The sequence below is a fragment of the Drosophila persimilis genome, unplaced genomic scaffold (genome assembly GCF_003286085.1).
Source record: "Drosophila persimilis strain 14011-0111.01,24,50 unplaced genomic scaffold, DperRS2 tig00000653-arrow-arrow-pilon, whole genome shotgun sequence".
Classification (NCBI taxonomy): Eukaryota; Metazoa; Arthropoda; class Insecta; order Diptera; family Drosophilidae; genus Drosophila; species Drosophila persimilis.
Genome location: NW_020825330.1, coordinates 870096 through 887035, shown reverse-complemented (window position 1 = coordinate 887035; position 16940 = coordinate 870096). Strand labels below are relative to the sequence as shown.

At 46.7% G+C, this 16940-nt stretch overlaps 3 protein-coding genes across 3 annotated transcripts in view; 1 reads left to right on the top strand and 2 right to left on the bottom strand.

The window, feature by feature from the left end:
• Nucleotides 1-527: 527 nt before the first annotated feature.
• Nucleotides 528-16940, bottom strand: part of LOC6597865 (carbonic anhydrase-related protein 10) — a 38469-nt gene continuing 22056 nt past the window's right edge. Inside the window, exons 3-8 of the mRNA XM_026991211.1 lie at nt 15538-15674; nt 15231-15443; nt 4026-4121; nt 3669-3890; nt 1123-1306; nt 528-822 (exon numbers count right to left, since the gene is read on the bottom strand). Coding sequence (XP_026847012.1) covers nt 800-822; nt 1123-1306; nt 3669-3890; nt 4026-4121; nt 15231-15443; nt 15538-15674 — 875 coding nt within the window. The 3' untranslated portion in view covers nt 528-799. The remainder of the gene's footprint in view (nt 823-1122; nt 1307-3668; nt 3891-4025; nt 4122-15230; nt 15444-15537; nt 15675-16940) is intronic.
• Nucleotides 5081-5555, bottom strand: LOC113566275 (N-alpha-acetyltransferase 38, NatC auxiliary subunit-like). Its single transcript, XM_026991212.1, has 2 exons — nt 5514-5555; nt 5081-5449 (listed from the first exon to the last, which is right to left on the bottom strand). The coding sequence occupies exon 2, from the start codon at nt 5446-5448 to the stop codon at nt 5122-5124; it is 327 nt and encodes a 108-aa protein (XP_026847013.1). The 5' UTR covers nt 5449; nt 5514-5555; the 3' UTR covers nt 5081-5121.
• LOC6597866 (N-alpha-acetyltransferase 38, NatC auxiliary subunit) lies at nt 10728-11228 on the top strand. The gene has a single exon (XM_002023023.2). It carries the CDS (start codon nt 10816-10818, stop codon nt 11152-11154), a length of 339 nt encoding a protein of 112 aa, XP_002023059.2. The 5' UTR covers nt 10728-10815; the 3' UTR covers nt 11155-11228.

Here is a 16940-nt window from a genome sequence, read left to right as displayed (position 1 = left end):
AAGGCTACAACAAAATATACTTTTTCTAGTCTATGCGCGTCTAGTCGGTTTTTTTTTTGGGTGGGTTTTGCATAATGCTCTCTCATTCTCTCTGTTTCCATAACATGCCTCCGGCTATTAATATACACATACATATACATACACAAATACTTGCGTATTCTTCTCGCTATTTCGTGTGTGTTTGCGTGTTTGGTAGGTATTATTATTATTATTATTATTATTTTGATCTCTTATTTGCAACTTTTGCCTGGCATTAAATATACAGGATATATTATTATTATTATTATGGTTATAGAGATTATGCTGGTAATTCTGATTACTAGTAATCGCTATGGCTATCGCTATCGTTATCGTTATCGTTATAGTTATCGTACTTACGCAGTATTTCATTTAGGGCTACACACACATACACAAAAAAAACCAGGGGGAGTATCTCTGACTGCAATCAAAGTCTGATTGATTTTGGGGAGACAAAAAAATGTTGCACATTTAATGCTAGTTATCGTTATCGTAATCGCTATCAATATTATTCGGCTTCCTATGTATATATATGTATGTATATGCATGTTCGAGTATGTATGCGTGTATGTATTCCTTCCGCCCTCGCCATCGCCTTCGCTCTCCATTTTCTTCGCTCCGCTCTGCTCAGCAATCCTCGGTCTTTCCTCAGCATCGCCGGGTTGTATATGTATGTATGTTTAGTGGAAGCTCCTGTTGCACGCCGCACGCTAATTACGTCTTGCGCTTACGTTACGTCACTACGTCTTTACGTCAGAACGGCCATTATAGTAGTTACGTCTTAGTTCTGTTTCCAACTGGTCGCTGTGGAAGAATTGCAAGAGAGAAAGATACAAAATTCAGAAAGTATCTTTTACAACTCCATTAAACGATGACTTCAAAAGTGTTGCACTGTAATATTATTCCACCTGATCCCTGACAGGTTTTTTAAGATTTTTAAAATTCCTTCAAGTCTATGTACGTCTATACATTTATTTCTCTGTTGAGCGTATTCAACCAATTGGCTATCTTTCAGACGTTTCCCTCAGTCGGTTTGCACTTCCGCCTGGTGACTATTTTCAAAATATACCAAAATACACTGAAAATAATATTTGATGTATGTACCTTTGTAGTAGACCTCGCGATACATGGTGGGACAGGCGGCCTTGCCGTTCGTTTTCGTCGTTTTGAAGTCAATGTTGGTGCGAATGGCCCGGTGGAGCAGCGGCTGTGGCGGCCGGTAGTTGTTGCCCAGCGGGGCCTTTGGGTGGTCGGGGCTGCCCTGCATGAGACGGCGCAAGGCATGCAACTGCAACGGAAATGCAACCATGCAAAGGTATAAGTTGAATATTTTGTTAGTATTTATATAGAAATTATGGTATTTTTGTGCTTGAATTGCAGGCTGTTTGTAGTCTCGAATACATTTTTGATGTCTCAAGTGCGAGACGCGGAAGTGGATCAATGATTCCTACAGAGACAATAGACCCCACCATAGATGTAGATAGGACCCGGCATCGCATCCGTATCCGTATACGTATCTGTTAAGCGTTTAACGTGCATAATTATAAAACCTTTCGCACATCGATCCTCCCCCTGGCAACCCCTGGCAAGCCAGTCCCCCATCGAAGGCACGCTTGACATAAATTTCTAATCCTAAAAATAAGCACTCGCTGAACAACAAAAAAAACAAAAAGTTTAATATACACACATACATATATAGTATGTACATGCATAAAAATCGAATCAAAGTAGGATCCACACACCGACGGCAGCAGCATCGATGAGACACAGCAGCGACACAGCGACACAGCGACACAACGACAACGACAACGACAACATCGAGTCAATAACACTTAATCTACTCAATCTGTTTATCAATTGACTTCCGTCAAAATCGCTTTTCACGACAAACGTGGGTTGGCTCGGCTTGGCTTGGGTTGATGTGGATGTTGATTGAGGAGAGATGAAGTGCTGGAACGGTGGAGTGGTGGAGTGGTGGAGTGTACTGGAGGGATTGATGCTGCAGGGTGGTAACAGGTTTTCCCCCGAGTGCCCGTTCAAGTGTGAATTAAGTAGGAAGTGTGGGTGAGGCGCCCGAAAGCATGCAACACCAAATGGCACTCAAGGCATTTCGCCATGGAATCGCCATGGACGACGTTTGGGATTCCCGTCCCGTGCTGATTGACAGCGGCAATTAACCCACGAAAACACACAGCCCACACACCACAAACACCACACAAATATGAACGTAAGTCTGGTAGTCATTTCAAGAATCAATTGGCCATGATATGGCTAGGTCTTTCATTGATATCTGTCTCTACAAGTATTGCGAATGGATCTTTCCTGATGTGAAGCATGGAATTATCGTTATGCAGCTCTTTTGTTCCCCTCTCTATGGCTCCCTCAATCACTGCCCTTGCTGTGACAGAGCGTACGTTAATGGGTTAATTGCAATTTTAGCTCATGTCGCGCAGCTTCCTGCGTCCTGCATCCTGCGTCCGGCTCCTACTCCCGCTCCTGCTCCTGCTCCTGCTCCTTTCCTCCTGGTGTTACTTTAATTTGGTAAATTATGTTTTTACCAGCAAGGTGCAGTCTCTTCCTCCCTCTCTTTCTCTCTCTCTCTCTCTCTCTCTCTCTCTCTCTCTCTCTCTTTTTGCCATTCTCTGTCTCTCGTTGGCCGTGCCACTAAATTACATTGCCCCGTCGCTTGGCGGTGTCTGGGCATCCTCCATGGGTCGGTCCTCCATGGCTGCCACAAGTTGTAATCATGTGCCCATGGGTGCCATTGAGCTTGTTGAAGTTTTTATGAGGCTGCTGCTCTGCTCTGCTCCTGCTGCTGCTGCTGCGGCTGCCACTGGATGCAGCCATGTGTGTGTCTCTCTTTCCCTACCTTTCTCCCTTTCTCTCACAGCTTACATTGTTTACACGTATGCCGCTGGCCACCATTCAACCGCTTCATTCTCCTCCTCACTCTCTTTCGTGCCTCGTGCCTCGTGCCTCATGCCGCATGCATGTTGGCGTCTTTATTACAGCGCTGCACTTAATAAACATTTGTGTTAAATTTTTTCTACCCCCCTCTCTTAGTCTATCTGTGTGTGTATGTGTGTATGCTTTCCGCCATTTCCTTGAGTGTGTGTGTGTGTGTGTGTGTGTGTGCTTTCCGCCATTCCTTTGAGTTATGGTCACTATCCACTTTGTTGCCTCTGCCTCTGGCGCTCTTGATACTTCGGCTGCTGCTGCTCCTCCAGCAGAAATTTAATTTAAAACTTAAATGAAATTAGCTAATAAAACAGACGAGAGACAAACAACAGCGACAGCGGACAAGGGCCAACGGCCAGTAGGGAGTACTGTATACTAATTAGTAAACATTAAGGTGGCCATCACTCAAAAATGATCACAGGAGAAGGAGAGGCGGCCAAGAAGCAGCGAAAGATGGCTAAGGAAGCGGCTGGGGAGTCGCTGAAACGGAAGCTGGGGCACTGACAGCCCCAGGTGTGGAATTCTACTTTATTATAGTACCATTTCGAACAGAATCTAACCGATAACTTGGCTGATAATCCCAGTTTAAAGTGAGAGCTCTCTTAGTGTCCCTCAGAAGTGTCGGCATACTCTGGAGCTGGAGCTGGAGCTGGAGCTGCTGATGGCCTTAAATAATGTAGTATATGGCTCACCTGTTGCTTTGTAATATAGATGGGCTTGTTGAGCACCACCCAGGTGACCGTTTCGTGGCAGGCTGGCGCCGTGGTCGAGCCATCGTAGGTCATGTAATGGTCGGTGTCCGGCAGGAGGCCGCGTATCGAGAGACGCTTCACGAACGCCTCGTCGCCGCCATAGCGTATGCGCTCCAATTGATCGGTGAGCATCCGAAGCTCCGGATTGGACAGATCCCCCAGCTATATAATACAGAGATATAAAGAGAACACACAGGCGTTAAGGGGTGGATATTCTTTGGTTTTCCTTGCGGGGGGCAAGAGCAGCATTACATCGGTATCGATAAGTATCGATTATTGATTGAATTAAATGCTTACCTGCAGCAAAATGGAGACGCCCACAATGCCCTGGGCACGATTCAGGGCATCGGAGAAATTTGCATATAGCTGGGAATTGTAGCCAAATATTTGTATCTGCAAAGAAAACAATAGGAAGAGGGATAGCCCAGTGAGAAAATTGCAAACAAAAAAAATGGGGGGATAAATAGAGAGCTAGAGGGCACAGAATGGGTGGCTTTTTTTGCTCGTTCCTTTTCCTGTTTTTCTTTGTTGCAGTGGACTTTTGTTTGGGCTGCGGCTGGCTGTGGCCAAAAACTTTATTGTTGCTCAATTTAAGCCCAAATGCATACAGAAGCGGTGACAGGCAACAACAAGAAGGGGGCGTGGCCCGGGTTCAGCTGCACCAGGGGCAGAGGCAGTGGCAGTGCCAGTGCCAGTGGGAGCGGGCTCCACGCCTTGTTTCGCATAAATTGCCCCAAAAATAATCCCAACTATCAACAAAATGCACACAAATAGAAACACAAACACAAGCACAAGCACAAGCACACGTGGGCCAACATACACACACTGGGGGACAGAGAGGGAGAACGAGAAGATCACGGCAGGACAGCATATATTTTGCTTTTAGCCAAAAGTTTTCGGAGTAACGTCCAAGAAGTGCGGGGCACAGCTCCAGCCCAGCTCCAGCCCAGCTCTGCCTTCTGGCAGCCACACATACACACACACACACACTCAGACACTAGCACTCACACATATGCATTTGCACTTTCGTTTCACGTCGACAACAAAACGCCTACACAAGACGAAGGATGCATGAGAAGAAATGGAGGGGAAGGAGCAGTAGATGGAGCAAGAGGGGACAGCATCGGCAGGAGAGGGAGTTGCAGCAGGGCAGAGTGTAGGAGCAGGAGCAGGAGCTGGAGCTGGAGCTGGAGCTGGAGCTGGCGACACCACAACCTACATATGCAAAGCAAATGACGAATCCGAGGGTTGCCCCAAAAGAAAGCTCCCAGCTAAAGAACGGAACAGATTTTCCAGCACAAAGTGAGAGAAACACACACCAGACACCTGTTTCCTTAACATGGGTTTTATTCGGTACACGATTTGATGGTACAGATGATGTTAGTAAAGCAACTCAAAGCTGTGTAGTATCCAAGCAGATGTTCACAATGTGCTTGCCCTGCACCATAACGGTGCGTAGGGCTCGGCCTTGGCCGCCCTGCACCAAATACTCGCGGCACTTGGTCAGGACAATGTTTACATGCTGATCCGTGCACGAAAAGACGCCAATCAGAATGCGGCCATCAGTTAGGACAATTCTCATGCGGCGGCCCAGCCATTTCTGGAGCTGGCGACGACCCGGACTCAGGGTGGGATCGTTCATCTCATCGGGAGTGTTGGAGAGGATCATGTAGACCGCTGGTGCTGGCTTCTGGCTGCCACAAGCTTTCGGATCGTTCATTCTGTTATGTTTTCAAAAGTTAGCACACCCTTAGGATCTTATTATTGCATAATAATATCTATTACCTTGTTTTTGGTTGGTTTTTTCCAAGAAAATGACTTTAAGTTTCCTCTTTTTGCTTCTGTAGCTTCTGTTTCTGCACAACAGCTGTTTCTGTGACAGCTGGACAGCTGAAGGCAGTGCTGTAAAACGGCAGAGTAGAGTTTACCCACACTGGCAGCGTGAGTGGCAACCCTCTCTCTCCGAGTGGTCTTCGTGTTACATGTGTGCATGGATTTTCGGTGGGATTTTCACGAGTTTCGGGTGGGGCCTGGGCAGACGCACCGAGCGGAAGGAAATGCTCCAGACAATAGGGAAAATAATAATAATAATAGCAGAGAAGCCCCCCTCCGCCTCAACAGAGGGTGTGGCAATGGGGCTGTAGGCGCAGAGCAGTTAATAGTTGTCCGGTCCCACAGGACTCCACATGTCGTCCTTTCCTTTCCTTTCTTTTCCTTTTTTTTGGGAATTGCACAGAAAAATAGGGAAGAAGGAAGCGCAGGACTTTGAGGACTGGGGCATACGAGTATGTGCATTTAAATATTAAAAAACTCCATGCATGCTGAAATTTTAATGTGTGGCCAGCAAGGCAAATAAAATTAAATTAAATTAAATTAAAATTTCTCAAAGTTGCTCCCCAAATGTTTTGGTCTCCACCAATTGTGAGTGGAATTTTGAGGCAGGAGGGAGGAAGGGAGCTTGCTCGACAAATAGAACAAAATTTGCAGTCAAAAAATAAAGAACAGTGCGTTTCGCCATTGAACTACCGGGAGATATCTTCTGATAGCTTACAAGAATGATATTTAAGCCCATTAAGCCCATAAAGGAATTACATCGGTCGATAGGAGCTCCCCAGCTATAATGGCAGTAATCTTTTAAAGTACCAACAAATAATAGGGCTTCAATATTTGTATCATAAAATACGCGTAGTACCAGCAGACACTGTAACACTTTTGAAACGCACTGTCCACACATTTACTTTTGTGGAATGCAAATGCAAATGCAAATGAAGTCTTGACGAGAATGTGGCAGAATGAAGATGCCAGGCTTGGGAAATGGACAAAATTCAATTAACCGAATAGCATCTAACAAAATACATACATAGATGACACTAGTGGCAGACCTGGCAGATTGTGTGGCACTTTCATTAGGGTAACTGAAAGTTCTCGTATCCGACAGATAGTGTCCGACTTTGTCCAAAGATCTCCGATGAGAGTTTCAGAAAAGTGGTGCCTAAACTTGGAAAACCAACAACATATTTTAACTATAAGCAGTCGGAAAAGGTATCTTCACTAAAAATATGTATAAATATTTACTCAAATTCAGAAACTATTTCTATTGAAGAGAAAATATTCCAATAGTCTTTCCAATCGGCCTTTCCAACTCGGTTATGGCTACACTTCGCACTTCTCTACTTAGGTGAATTCCAATTGAATCATAAAGGATATCCACATTCCATTCAAAGCCCTGCTGTGCATCGCAAACACAGACTGTGGTACAACAGCAACAAAAGCAAAAAAAAAGATACAATATTTGACCACAAACTAAAATGTTATATTTCCGTTTCATTAAACAGCAAAAGCCTCTGGCCCAAGCAAATAGATACAAGGAGTGGCAACAACAAGGACAAGGCCAACAAATAGTGTAAGTACCAGCAAATAGCCGGACAACAAGCCTCCCCTTCCCCTTCCCCCACCCCACGGCCCTACCGAAGAGCCAAAGCCTAAGCGGCGTTACGGGATGCCCTCCGGGCTCTCCTCTCAGTCTGCCTGTGGGGCTGCCTGCCCCATACTGTGTGTGTGTGTGTTTGTTTGAGGAGGAGAAGTCCGCACAAGCTCCTGGCATATTTCTTCCCAAACACACACACACACACTAAAACACACGCAGAGGCAGAGGCAACTTAATCAGATCAATTACACATGTTTTCACTGCATGGATTCCACAGCCAGGCCCAGACCAGACCCTAGGAGCCCAGAACTCTAGCACTCCAGGACCAGGCCTAGTCCAGGGCGGAGAGTAAACGAGCTGACAACGAGGAACGGCCAAAGCGACCAGCGCGACGCCAGCTGCTGAAACTTTTGCCTAGGTTGCCCCGTCACCCAGGGTCTCCTCTCCCAACAGTCCGAGTCGATAAGCCGGAGCGCACAGTGGTATATACTGCGCAATATCTGGGTTAAATGTGGAAACTAGCAAACAGTAGGTGGGCTACAAAAGTAGCATTAAAGATATTTCTAATAAATCACTGACCAACACTTATCGCAGATGCAGTGGAATAGTTATCGAAGCCCACACCTATCGGTCGATTTTCAAATGGTATTTTGTCTAATATTTATATTTTTTGGTATTTTTCTAGCATTAATAATATTTCTCTATATATTAATCCATTTGAACTTTTTTTTTCTGGTATTTTGTGGTATTTTATCTAATATGAATTATTTTCTTTTTTTGTTTCTTATAATAATATAATATACTAGTTCTCTCTGTCTTTTTTTCTGGTGTTTTTTCTATTATTTTGCTATTGTTTTCGGGTTGCCTGCCACCGAGTCGCAACGAGTCGCCTCTGATTGTCTCTCCCTGCATAGCTATTCATACCCATTCTGTTCTGTTCCACTGTGTGCCCCAACCAATTTGAGGTGGTAGCAAAACGGAGAAGGATAGGATGGGACAGGCGGACTAGTGGTATTCTTGGCTTCTGTGCTCCTACTAGCTGGTTGACTTGGCTTTCGTGTTGCACTGACCGGGCGGGCGACCCGTTAATGTTGGCCATGGCAGGCCAGTGCCAGTGCCAGTGCCTAGGATCGGGCCTAACCAGCAGTGTCTGCTGGTCTAGGCCCGAGAACATGGCCTCATGTCAACACTTTGGCGCCCCGTAGCTCCTTCGTTGGTCTGTGTGTCACTTTTCTAGACAAATGAAGCAAATTAGCTTAACAACGCACTGGGGACATTGTCAAACACGCTCCCAAAACACACACACACACACACACACACACACACACACACACACAGAGGCAGATGTAGAGACAGAAGAGAGATATGGGGGGAAAGAAGAAGTTTGTGGTACTTTACCGGACCTGGATCGCTCTATTTCTGCCACTGCCACAGCGACTCGCCCCTGCCTCACTGTCTCCCTGCCACGCTGGCACTCTGGCTGATGCACTTGTAGCACTTTCTGCTAATTATCCCCTGCCCCAAACAGCCAGATTAAGATGCGGATGCGGATGATGTGGGAAAATAGGAGCGGAAGATATGCAAAAACGAAAATGAGCAGCACAGGACACACGCGTTTTGCCTGCGTTTTAAAACGCACCCAAATGGAAACGCTGAAGATGCACTGAGATCCGACAGATGGATAACAGCCAGAAGAGTCGGTTGTGAAGAATTGTCACTAAGTAATTATGAAACTACTAAATATTTAAGAGAAACTTAAGCGCTCTTAGTGCGCGTTTTAAAAACGGATCAACAAACAGCTACGAGCGACCCGAAACGTTTCAATCTGTGCTTACAAAAATTACTATCAGCTTTTCCAAACTATCAGCGTTCTCCACATAAGACTCCAGCAATTTTAGAATCTCCCAGCAGATTCCAAGCGACTTTGGTCCGTATAAAGCAAACTTTCAGGCGTTTTAAAACGCAAACAAGCAATCCTGTAACGCTCTAACACCTGACTTTCTTAGCCTCATAATCCAATCAAAAACTTTGCCAGACTCATTACCCCGCCAGCCAGCCAGCCAGCCAGCCAGCCAGGTGTTCAAGGTATACCTGGGGTACGAGGGGTTCAATGGGAGGGGGGAAACCAGCACAAATCCACTCAGACCACATTAACGACTTAGTAGCGTTTTAAAACGCGGAAGCCCAAGAACGAACGAACGAACGAACGGAGCGAGGGAGAAAAAACGCGCACGAAAATCGCTTTAATTGCTGGTTGGCCTTTAAACGGATTGTTAGAAAAGGGGTGGCTGGGTAGCAGGGTCGCTTAGGGGGAGTGAAGAAGGATTGTTTGTGCGGGGGGAGCAACCGTAGAGGGGCTGTCGGGGGATTCGAAATTACAACACGACCTCATTAGCAGCAAATATTTTGGCGTTTCTCGGTGCCACTCACTCACTCACTCACTCTGTCGCTGTCTGACTGTCTCTGTCCCCTCCGAGCCCCCTCTCTCTGTGTGAGTGCAGTGCACAGATAGATGAGACAGAGATACATTTGTATATTTAAGTACTTTCATGGTTAGCGCGTAAATTAATGGTTAAGCCATCGTCGTCGGTAGCTGGTGGTCGGTCGTGGGGGTTGCCATTGGCGTTCCCGTTGCCGTGGGCCGTGGGCCGCGGGCTGTGGGCTGTGGGGAGTGGGCGGCCAACCGCACGGCTGCCGAGGGCAGGTTGGCAGGCCATCTAACGTACCCTCAAACGAAGGGGTTGAGTGGGGACAGTCCATTATATGGAACCAGAGATGAGCACGTGATTGTGAGGGGATTTGGCAGTCTCTTTGACCGATACTCGAGGTCTATCCTTACTAGTCCTGTCGGCTCTTTTGGGGAGCAGCATTCTCTCGTTCCTACTGCTAGCAAAGGGGGCACTCTCATCTCTATGATAACTCCATCTCTTGGCCATATTCTGGCCGCATGATTAGATTCTAGCCATAGGAAACACGTGCTAAATGACCGCCCGGCCAAGGCTCGGCCGCCAAAAACAAATCAAAATCCAAAATCGAGCAACTGTGCATTGGATAAAGAAATAGCGCATCCTCCGATTACTCCCCGCCATCATCCTGTCCTCTCATCATCCCCCTAGCATCATCATCTCAGCAGCCCGTCAACCCACCTGGTGGCATCCTATGACAACGGCATCCGGCATCCGGCATCCGGCATCCTATCCAACGAAATCCAAGACACGGCTGCAATCTTGTGCGGATTTCGTGGGGATTAATTAAAATTGCCAATTACGAATTCATTAAGGCTGATCAAATTCTGGCCCGGCCCATTAAGGAGGCTTTCGTTACGGTCTACCAAGCAGCCAGGCAGCTGGAGTACTTGTCAGTGCTCTCATCCTCATCCGAGCCTCCGATGAATCGCTTCATCAAGCAGTCCTTCAAGGAATCGTCGGATGTTTACGTATTGAATTTGGATATCGAGTTTTTGATATTTCCAAGTATTTTTCGGCATGTAATATGTCACTTAGTCACATTTCAGTTTCACTTCAAAGACATACATACGTGAATCAAAACGTAACACTCTCTACAATTAAATTCTTTGCGGATTTCCTGCAAGTTGTGTGTTGGAACGACCAGAAAGTGGGCTTTGGTTATTAATAATAGTGCACATCAAATTCGATTGGTATGGCTGATCCGAGTGAGAACATATACAACTTGACTTCTGGCCAGGGGACGACCATGACGCCCTTGTACACGATCATGATGCACGCAGAACTGGATGGCCAGAAGCAGCTGGGACCGGAAATGGCGGAGCTGCTGGAGTGGCTGGGACGCTGCTTGAAGATTGTCATTTCGGACGGACGTGTCCTGATGGGAACGTTTCTGCAAACGGATGTTGATGTCAATATAGTCCTCGGCAACTGTTCCGAGTATCCGGTGGGGAATGGACTGCCCAAATTCTTGGGCACCGTAAAAGTCCCATGCGAGCACATTGTCTGCATGTGCATCCACGGGGGGCCATAAGCCCCAAAGGCGCAGTACAGTACAGTCCAGACCTTTCTTAGATTCAATTCAACCGAATAAACTTGTATTTGAAAGCCGCCAGAGGTATTACAATTTAGAAGACCCAGAAAATGTGATACCGAATTGCAGTTTTGAAATTAAATTTCCATTTTACCATACTCTCTCCCAGAGAAATCAGTTTCAGCTCAAAATTGCAGCTCTTTGAGGAGGACCCTTAACAGCAGAGCTCACTCATCGGAACACTGCCATCCCCAACCCCTTTTCCCATCTGCATTGCCATCCCCGTCCTCAGAACAGATTAAAATCAAATGGGGCATTCAGAGTTGTCGATCTCCAAGTTGCCCAGAAGCCCTACCAGGAGGGAGGGGAGTCGAACTAGTCTTAATTTAACCAAAATAATACACCGCATACTTCATTATCGTCTCATTGTCGGCAGTCGGCAGTCGCCAGTCGGCAGTCACCAGTCGGAGGCGGATGTTTACGGGAAGGACGTGGCCTCCTGCCGGATTTCTAATTAATTTGCGCTGACATTGGCGGTAGTTGCAGTGGCAGTGGCAGTGGCAGTGGCAGTGGGGATCACCGCTCCACTCCTTTGCACTCTACTCTACTCTACCGCCGGAGATAGTCGCCGACTGCTGACATGCAACAGATTTATAACGTTATTTGTTTGCTGTCTGGCGCCGCTCCAGCCTGCTGTGGCAGCCTGTTGTGGCAGGCAACCCGTCGCTGCAGCTGCAGTCGGGGGCTCACTTTTGATTGCCTGCTCGCTGGCTGTCGAGAGGAGACAAAGGCGCCGCATGACGACAACGAAGCCAAAACGAAATGCTAATGGGAATGAAAATGAAAATGAAAACTGTGTCGCCCATCACTCAACCCAATCCCAGCTCGACTCAACTCAACTCGACTCGAGTCAAGTCAAGTGGCTGAGGACCGCCCGACAGATGACAGCAGCATCCAATCCGAGGACAGGGGCTAAGCTCTGAGGACCCACTAGACTCCATAGAAGAGTTCTCAGAAATGGCAACAACTCCTAGATTTTCCGAATCTTGTGAGTTTCGCTTCAAGAGGAGCATTAACTCTGATGTCCTGGGCAATACTACAGCAAACTGCAGGAACTACAGCTGCAACAAAGATGATTGAAGGAATAAAATGCTGGAAAAGAGCAGTGATGCCACTACAGCCTTTTTCCGCAACAATCTTTCCTTTGTTTACCCGATACTTAAAGAATATATTAGATTTTTGCTGGAAGTTTATGTGTGTAACACCCAGAAGGAACCATTTTCGACCTCGGAATCAATAGCCGCTTCGAAATAGACATGTCTGTCTGTCCGCCCGTCTTTATCTGGGCACACAGATCTCAGATCTCACTGTTGCCACCAATGCTCAGTCTCAAAAAAATGAAAATTAATACAATGTTAGACGTTAAATGGATTTCTTTTCATCAGGTAAAACTATGTTCGCAAATAAAAAATAAATTATAAATGAATTTTTCCCTTTCTTAGATTTGGAAAACGTTGGAGCGATGCATGCCAAGACCTTAAAAAAAAAACTAATGTTTTCCTGTTTTTGCGTCCTTATTTTAATATTTGCATCTTATTTTTGGATCGGCTTGTCCCATTTTTGTGACGAGCTGACGGCATTGCTGTCCCAGAACTTTCCCTTTCGTTCAGTTCTCAATCTGGTAGCATCTGGAAATTATGAGTTTATTAACACGGCCATTGACTAATTGGAATAACTTGGCCTATTGCCAGCAGCTGCAGATTATGGCCGAGAGGGCAGAAAGCAGGACAAATGGCAAAGTGTTGCAATTAATTGTATTTTGGCAAGATATTTGGCTATGGGCATGTCTCTTGGGGACCATCAAATCAATAGGTATCATTAGGACCCATCTGGACAGCTGCAGGAAAGAGACAAATTAGCGACGGGTGCAGAGATACACAACATACAGGAAGAAGAGAGAGGGACAAGGTACATTAAATACGTAAGTAGTAGAGCAAAGCTGTACCTGCTACGCAAAATACCTTGCAGGGAGAGGCCTTGCTACGATCTGTAATCAGAGATGCTTTGTTCATTCTCTCCCACCAGTCTGTTTGTGTCCGCGTCCGCGTCCCCGTCCCCCGTCACAGTCCGACCGCCGAAAGTCGCGTATTTGCATATTTTTAATAAACTGCTAGCAAAATCAACTGAAGCGAGAGAGCATGTGTGAGCGTATGAACTTGACATCAAAATGAACAAGAGCAACAAGAACAACAACAAGAGAAAGGTTAAATCATATTTGACAAACAACAAGGAACAGAGGAGGAAGAGAGACGCAAATAGAAGGAAGCAGGCGGAACGAGAAAATCACATTGAAGCATTCGTGAAGACGGGAAGGGGGAGGCAAACAGAAGGAAGCACGCATGTGTTCATCCGTCAGGCGATGCCGTGAAAGGGATGGGCAGACTGTGGGCCCGGCAGACAAGGTGTCTGCGTCGACGTCTGTAAGAGAGAAGGCCCCAACCTCCCCGTCTGCCATTCTGCCATATGACACATAAATATGCTCCCCGCTTACGCCATAAAACAATGTACAAATAAAACAATACTCCTACAAAATCATCAGAGAACAGCAGCAGCAGCAGACCTCAACAACTGGAATTGATGATAATGTGAAATCATTCACAGTCTGCTTGCAATGAAAATAAATCTGAAGGTAAGTGCAAAAATCAATATAAATACTTCTGTGTAATTGTAGGCAAATATATGTTCTACATACATACATATGTCCGTATGTAAAACAATGTACATATATTCCATGTGTCCAAGCTGTACTTATAATTCACCTTCCCTAACTCATTCACCCTCTGACTCTGGCCTCTTGGCTGCAGCAAGTGCAGTTGTGAGAGCTGACAACAACCGAGAGAGCGGACAAATAGCGGAATCGACTATGCTAAGACAGAAAATCTCTCTCACCCGCTCAGGTATGCAGACATGCTCTCTCCCGCTCTCCCGATCGGCATGCGCGTAGACGAAGCCGATCGCCGCAGCAAGAATAAGTAGTCACAAAAGCGAATCTATGTACGAAGGCGTACAACCGTTTTGTGTATGTACAACTGAAGCTGCTTGGGAGACTTCTCCCACTCTAACAAGTGTGAATGATTTGTCTCGAAAGCATAAGGGCGTGTGCAGGGCGACAAAGAGAACAAGGCCAGGCAAATCAAAGCCAAAGACAAGAGAGAGAGCACCGCATTCTCTCCCTCGCTTGAAATGTTGAACCTGTCAGAGCGTTGATGATAACATTGAGGACTGAAGTTAGGAAGTTTGTACTCCGTTCCTCATCCCGTCCGCCCAGCAGACGAGGTGGGGTGCCTTTGACTTTTTTGAATACCCTATTCGAGAAGTATTGTGATTTGTGACAACGCAGTGGAAATACTTAAAGTGTGAATGAGATAATTGAAGCTTGATACAGATTTGGTGAATATATTATATAACAGCAGAGGACCTGCAAGGGTATATCTAGATTCGGCTACCGACCGTTGCGCTCGCGACTTTGCTTCGTTTCTTTGCTCGTATTTCCACCAGCTGACTGCCTTATTTTTTTGTCAGCGACAAATCGACATTTGCTACGTTAAATGCTGATCAAATACACTTCCGCTCGTTTATCTGTGTAAATATTTGAGCAGGCTTGTGGGGCACGGGAAGGGTAAGGGGAAGGGGAAGAGGAAGGTGAAGTTGGTAACAAGTTTAGAGCCAGGACACAGAGCACAATGGGGCGGGCAATGAGACAGAATGGAAAAGAAATGACGCAAGAAAAGTTGAAAAACTTGACTCAATGAACCCCAACCCCAACCCCAACCCCTCACCCCAGCCGCCTCTTATCACACACAATTGAATTGTTAAAGAGGGCTGGAAGCTAAAAGAAATCTGTTGACAGCGTACACCGTACACCGTACACCGTACACCGTACACCGTACAGCGTACCGAAATAGAACCCAAGGCCCGAGTGTCAAAGTGTCCAATGGCAAATTTGGGGCTTCGCCCCAGCAAAGGGCACCCTTGGTGGGGCAAAATTGAAATTGACATTTGTCTCGTCGACTTACCTCCGCCGGGAACGTATACCCCTCCACGCTGTGCTCCGATCCGAACTGATCGTTCAGGCCGTAGTGCATGTGGATCTCATGGAAGCGGTAGCGGTACGACAGCGGACCCCCCGAGATGTTCACGGGCGTCTGCATGCCATCGTAGTTGGCCACCGTGTCGTTGCCGGCCGTGAAGATGACGCTGTGTCCGGTGTTGGTGATTAGTCCGGATATCTACAGAGAGAGAGAGAGAGAGAGAGAGAGAGAGAGAGAGAGAAATTGGAAGATTGGATAGGTCTTCGCGGCTCTTCACTTATTAATCGCTCACCCTATGTTTGTCGATATGCATGGGCCGCAAGTTGGGATCGAAGAGCAGGCGCTGCGGCTCCAGATTTACGGGGGACTGACGTCTGCCCTTGTTGCAGAGCGACCACTCCGGATTGATGAGGCCCCAGAAGGCAGGTCCTGCAATGATGAAAGTCCATCTTCAGATTTAGCTACGAAAATTGTCAAATCGATGCGTTTGCATTGGTGCCAGAGAGATTTATGAACCCACTTTGCCTCAAACAGTTCCCAAAAAGTTTCCTTTGCCTACCACAATCAGGGCAGGGCAGGGCAGGGCAGGGCAGGGCAGGGCTATGGGGCAGCAAAAACTTGCCACAAATTGTATAATGGCCAAAACGGAAAGAGAGGGAGAGAGAAAGAGTGAGAGAGTGGGGCGGGACCTGACCTCCATTACAATATTTGTCTGCATCTGCATAGGTGTTGGCCTGCGTCGGTTTCGCCTTTTTGGTTTTCCCCGTCTCTCTGTTTGATTCGGGCCACACAGCCATTTCCATGTCTGTGTCCATGTCCTTGCGCTCCTTTTTGCCACAGTCCGCCGTCCCCCAGTCGGAGGACTGCTTTAATTTTGTGCGGTTTGCTTAGTTTCCCCCCCCCCCCCCCCCCCTTCGCTCCGTTGCCCCGTTGCCCCGCTGCCCTTGTCGGGTCTGACCATAGGGCAAACAGTAAAATTGCAGGTTTATCTTCGGTTCTGTCTGTCGTTGGCTATGGCTTTGGTTTTGGCCAACTTTATCCTGGCTGGGAGCTTAATTTATGGCAATATGAAATCAAGTCGAGCTGGTCTAAACAATTGTCGCCGGGCCACACAGGGCGCATGGGAACAAGGGATGGGAGGAGCAGAAGGAACACTCTAAAAGCTCTTTTATTGCGTGTTTCATTCCCATTCTCACACTTCCATCATTCATGGAGATCATACATATATGATGAATGGTTTCAATATTCCATAGTCCGTTCCAATTTTATTACTGCGAGTATGTCCTCCCATTCACAATCCATTATTCGGCATTCCTTCGCAGCCCAGAAGAAGAGTCCATTGGACTGGGTCTCAATGTAAGCCTTTTGCACATGCATATCTTCGGATCCATCCTATTTAGTGATTTGATGCCATTCCCTGCCACATACCTTTCGTACTATATATGTACGCTCTTCTCTTAAAATAAACCGATTATGTTACTCTCTCTAGCGGCTTAGACTGTTCCATTCCGGAAAAACCTTTCATCGCCTCCTCATTCTCATTCTCATTCCCATTCTCATCCTCATCCTCATCAACTCCATCTACTTGTAATCCCATTTATGGCACACATTCCCTCAGAGCCAGTTGCCACTTGCCACCTCCTTTCCATAGCTGCAGCGATGCAGGGCCGGAGCGGCCTCAGCCATCCATAAAAA

Excerpts from the sequence above, each read along its gene's own strand:
- LOC113566275 (XM_026991212.1), bottom strand. The coding sequence starts at position 5,448 with ATGAACGATCCGAAAGCTTGTGGCAGCCAGAAGCCAGCACCAGCGGTC.
- LOC6597866 (XM_002023023.2), top strand. The coding sequence starts at position 10,816 with ATGGCTGATCCGAGTGAGAACATATACAACTTGACTTCTGGCCAGGGG.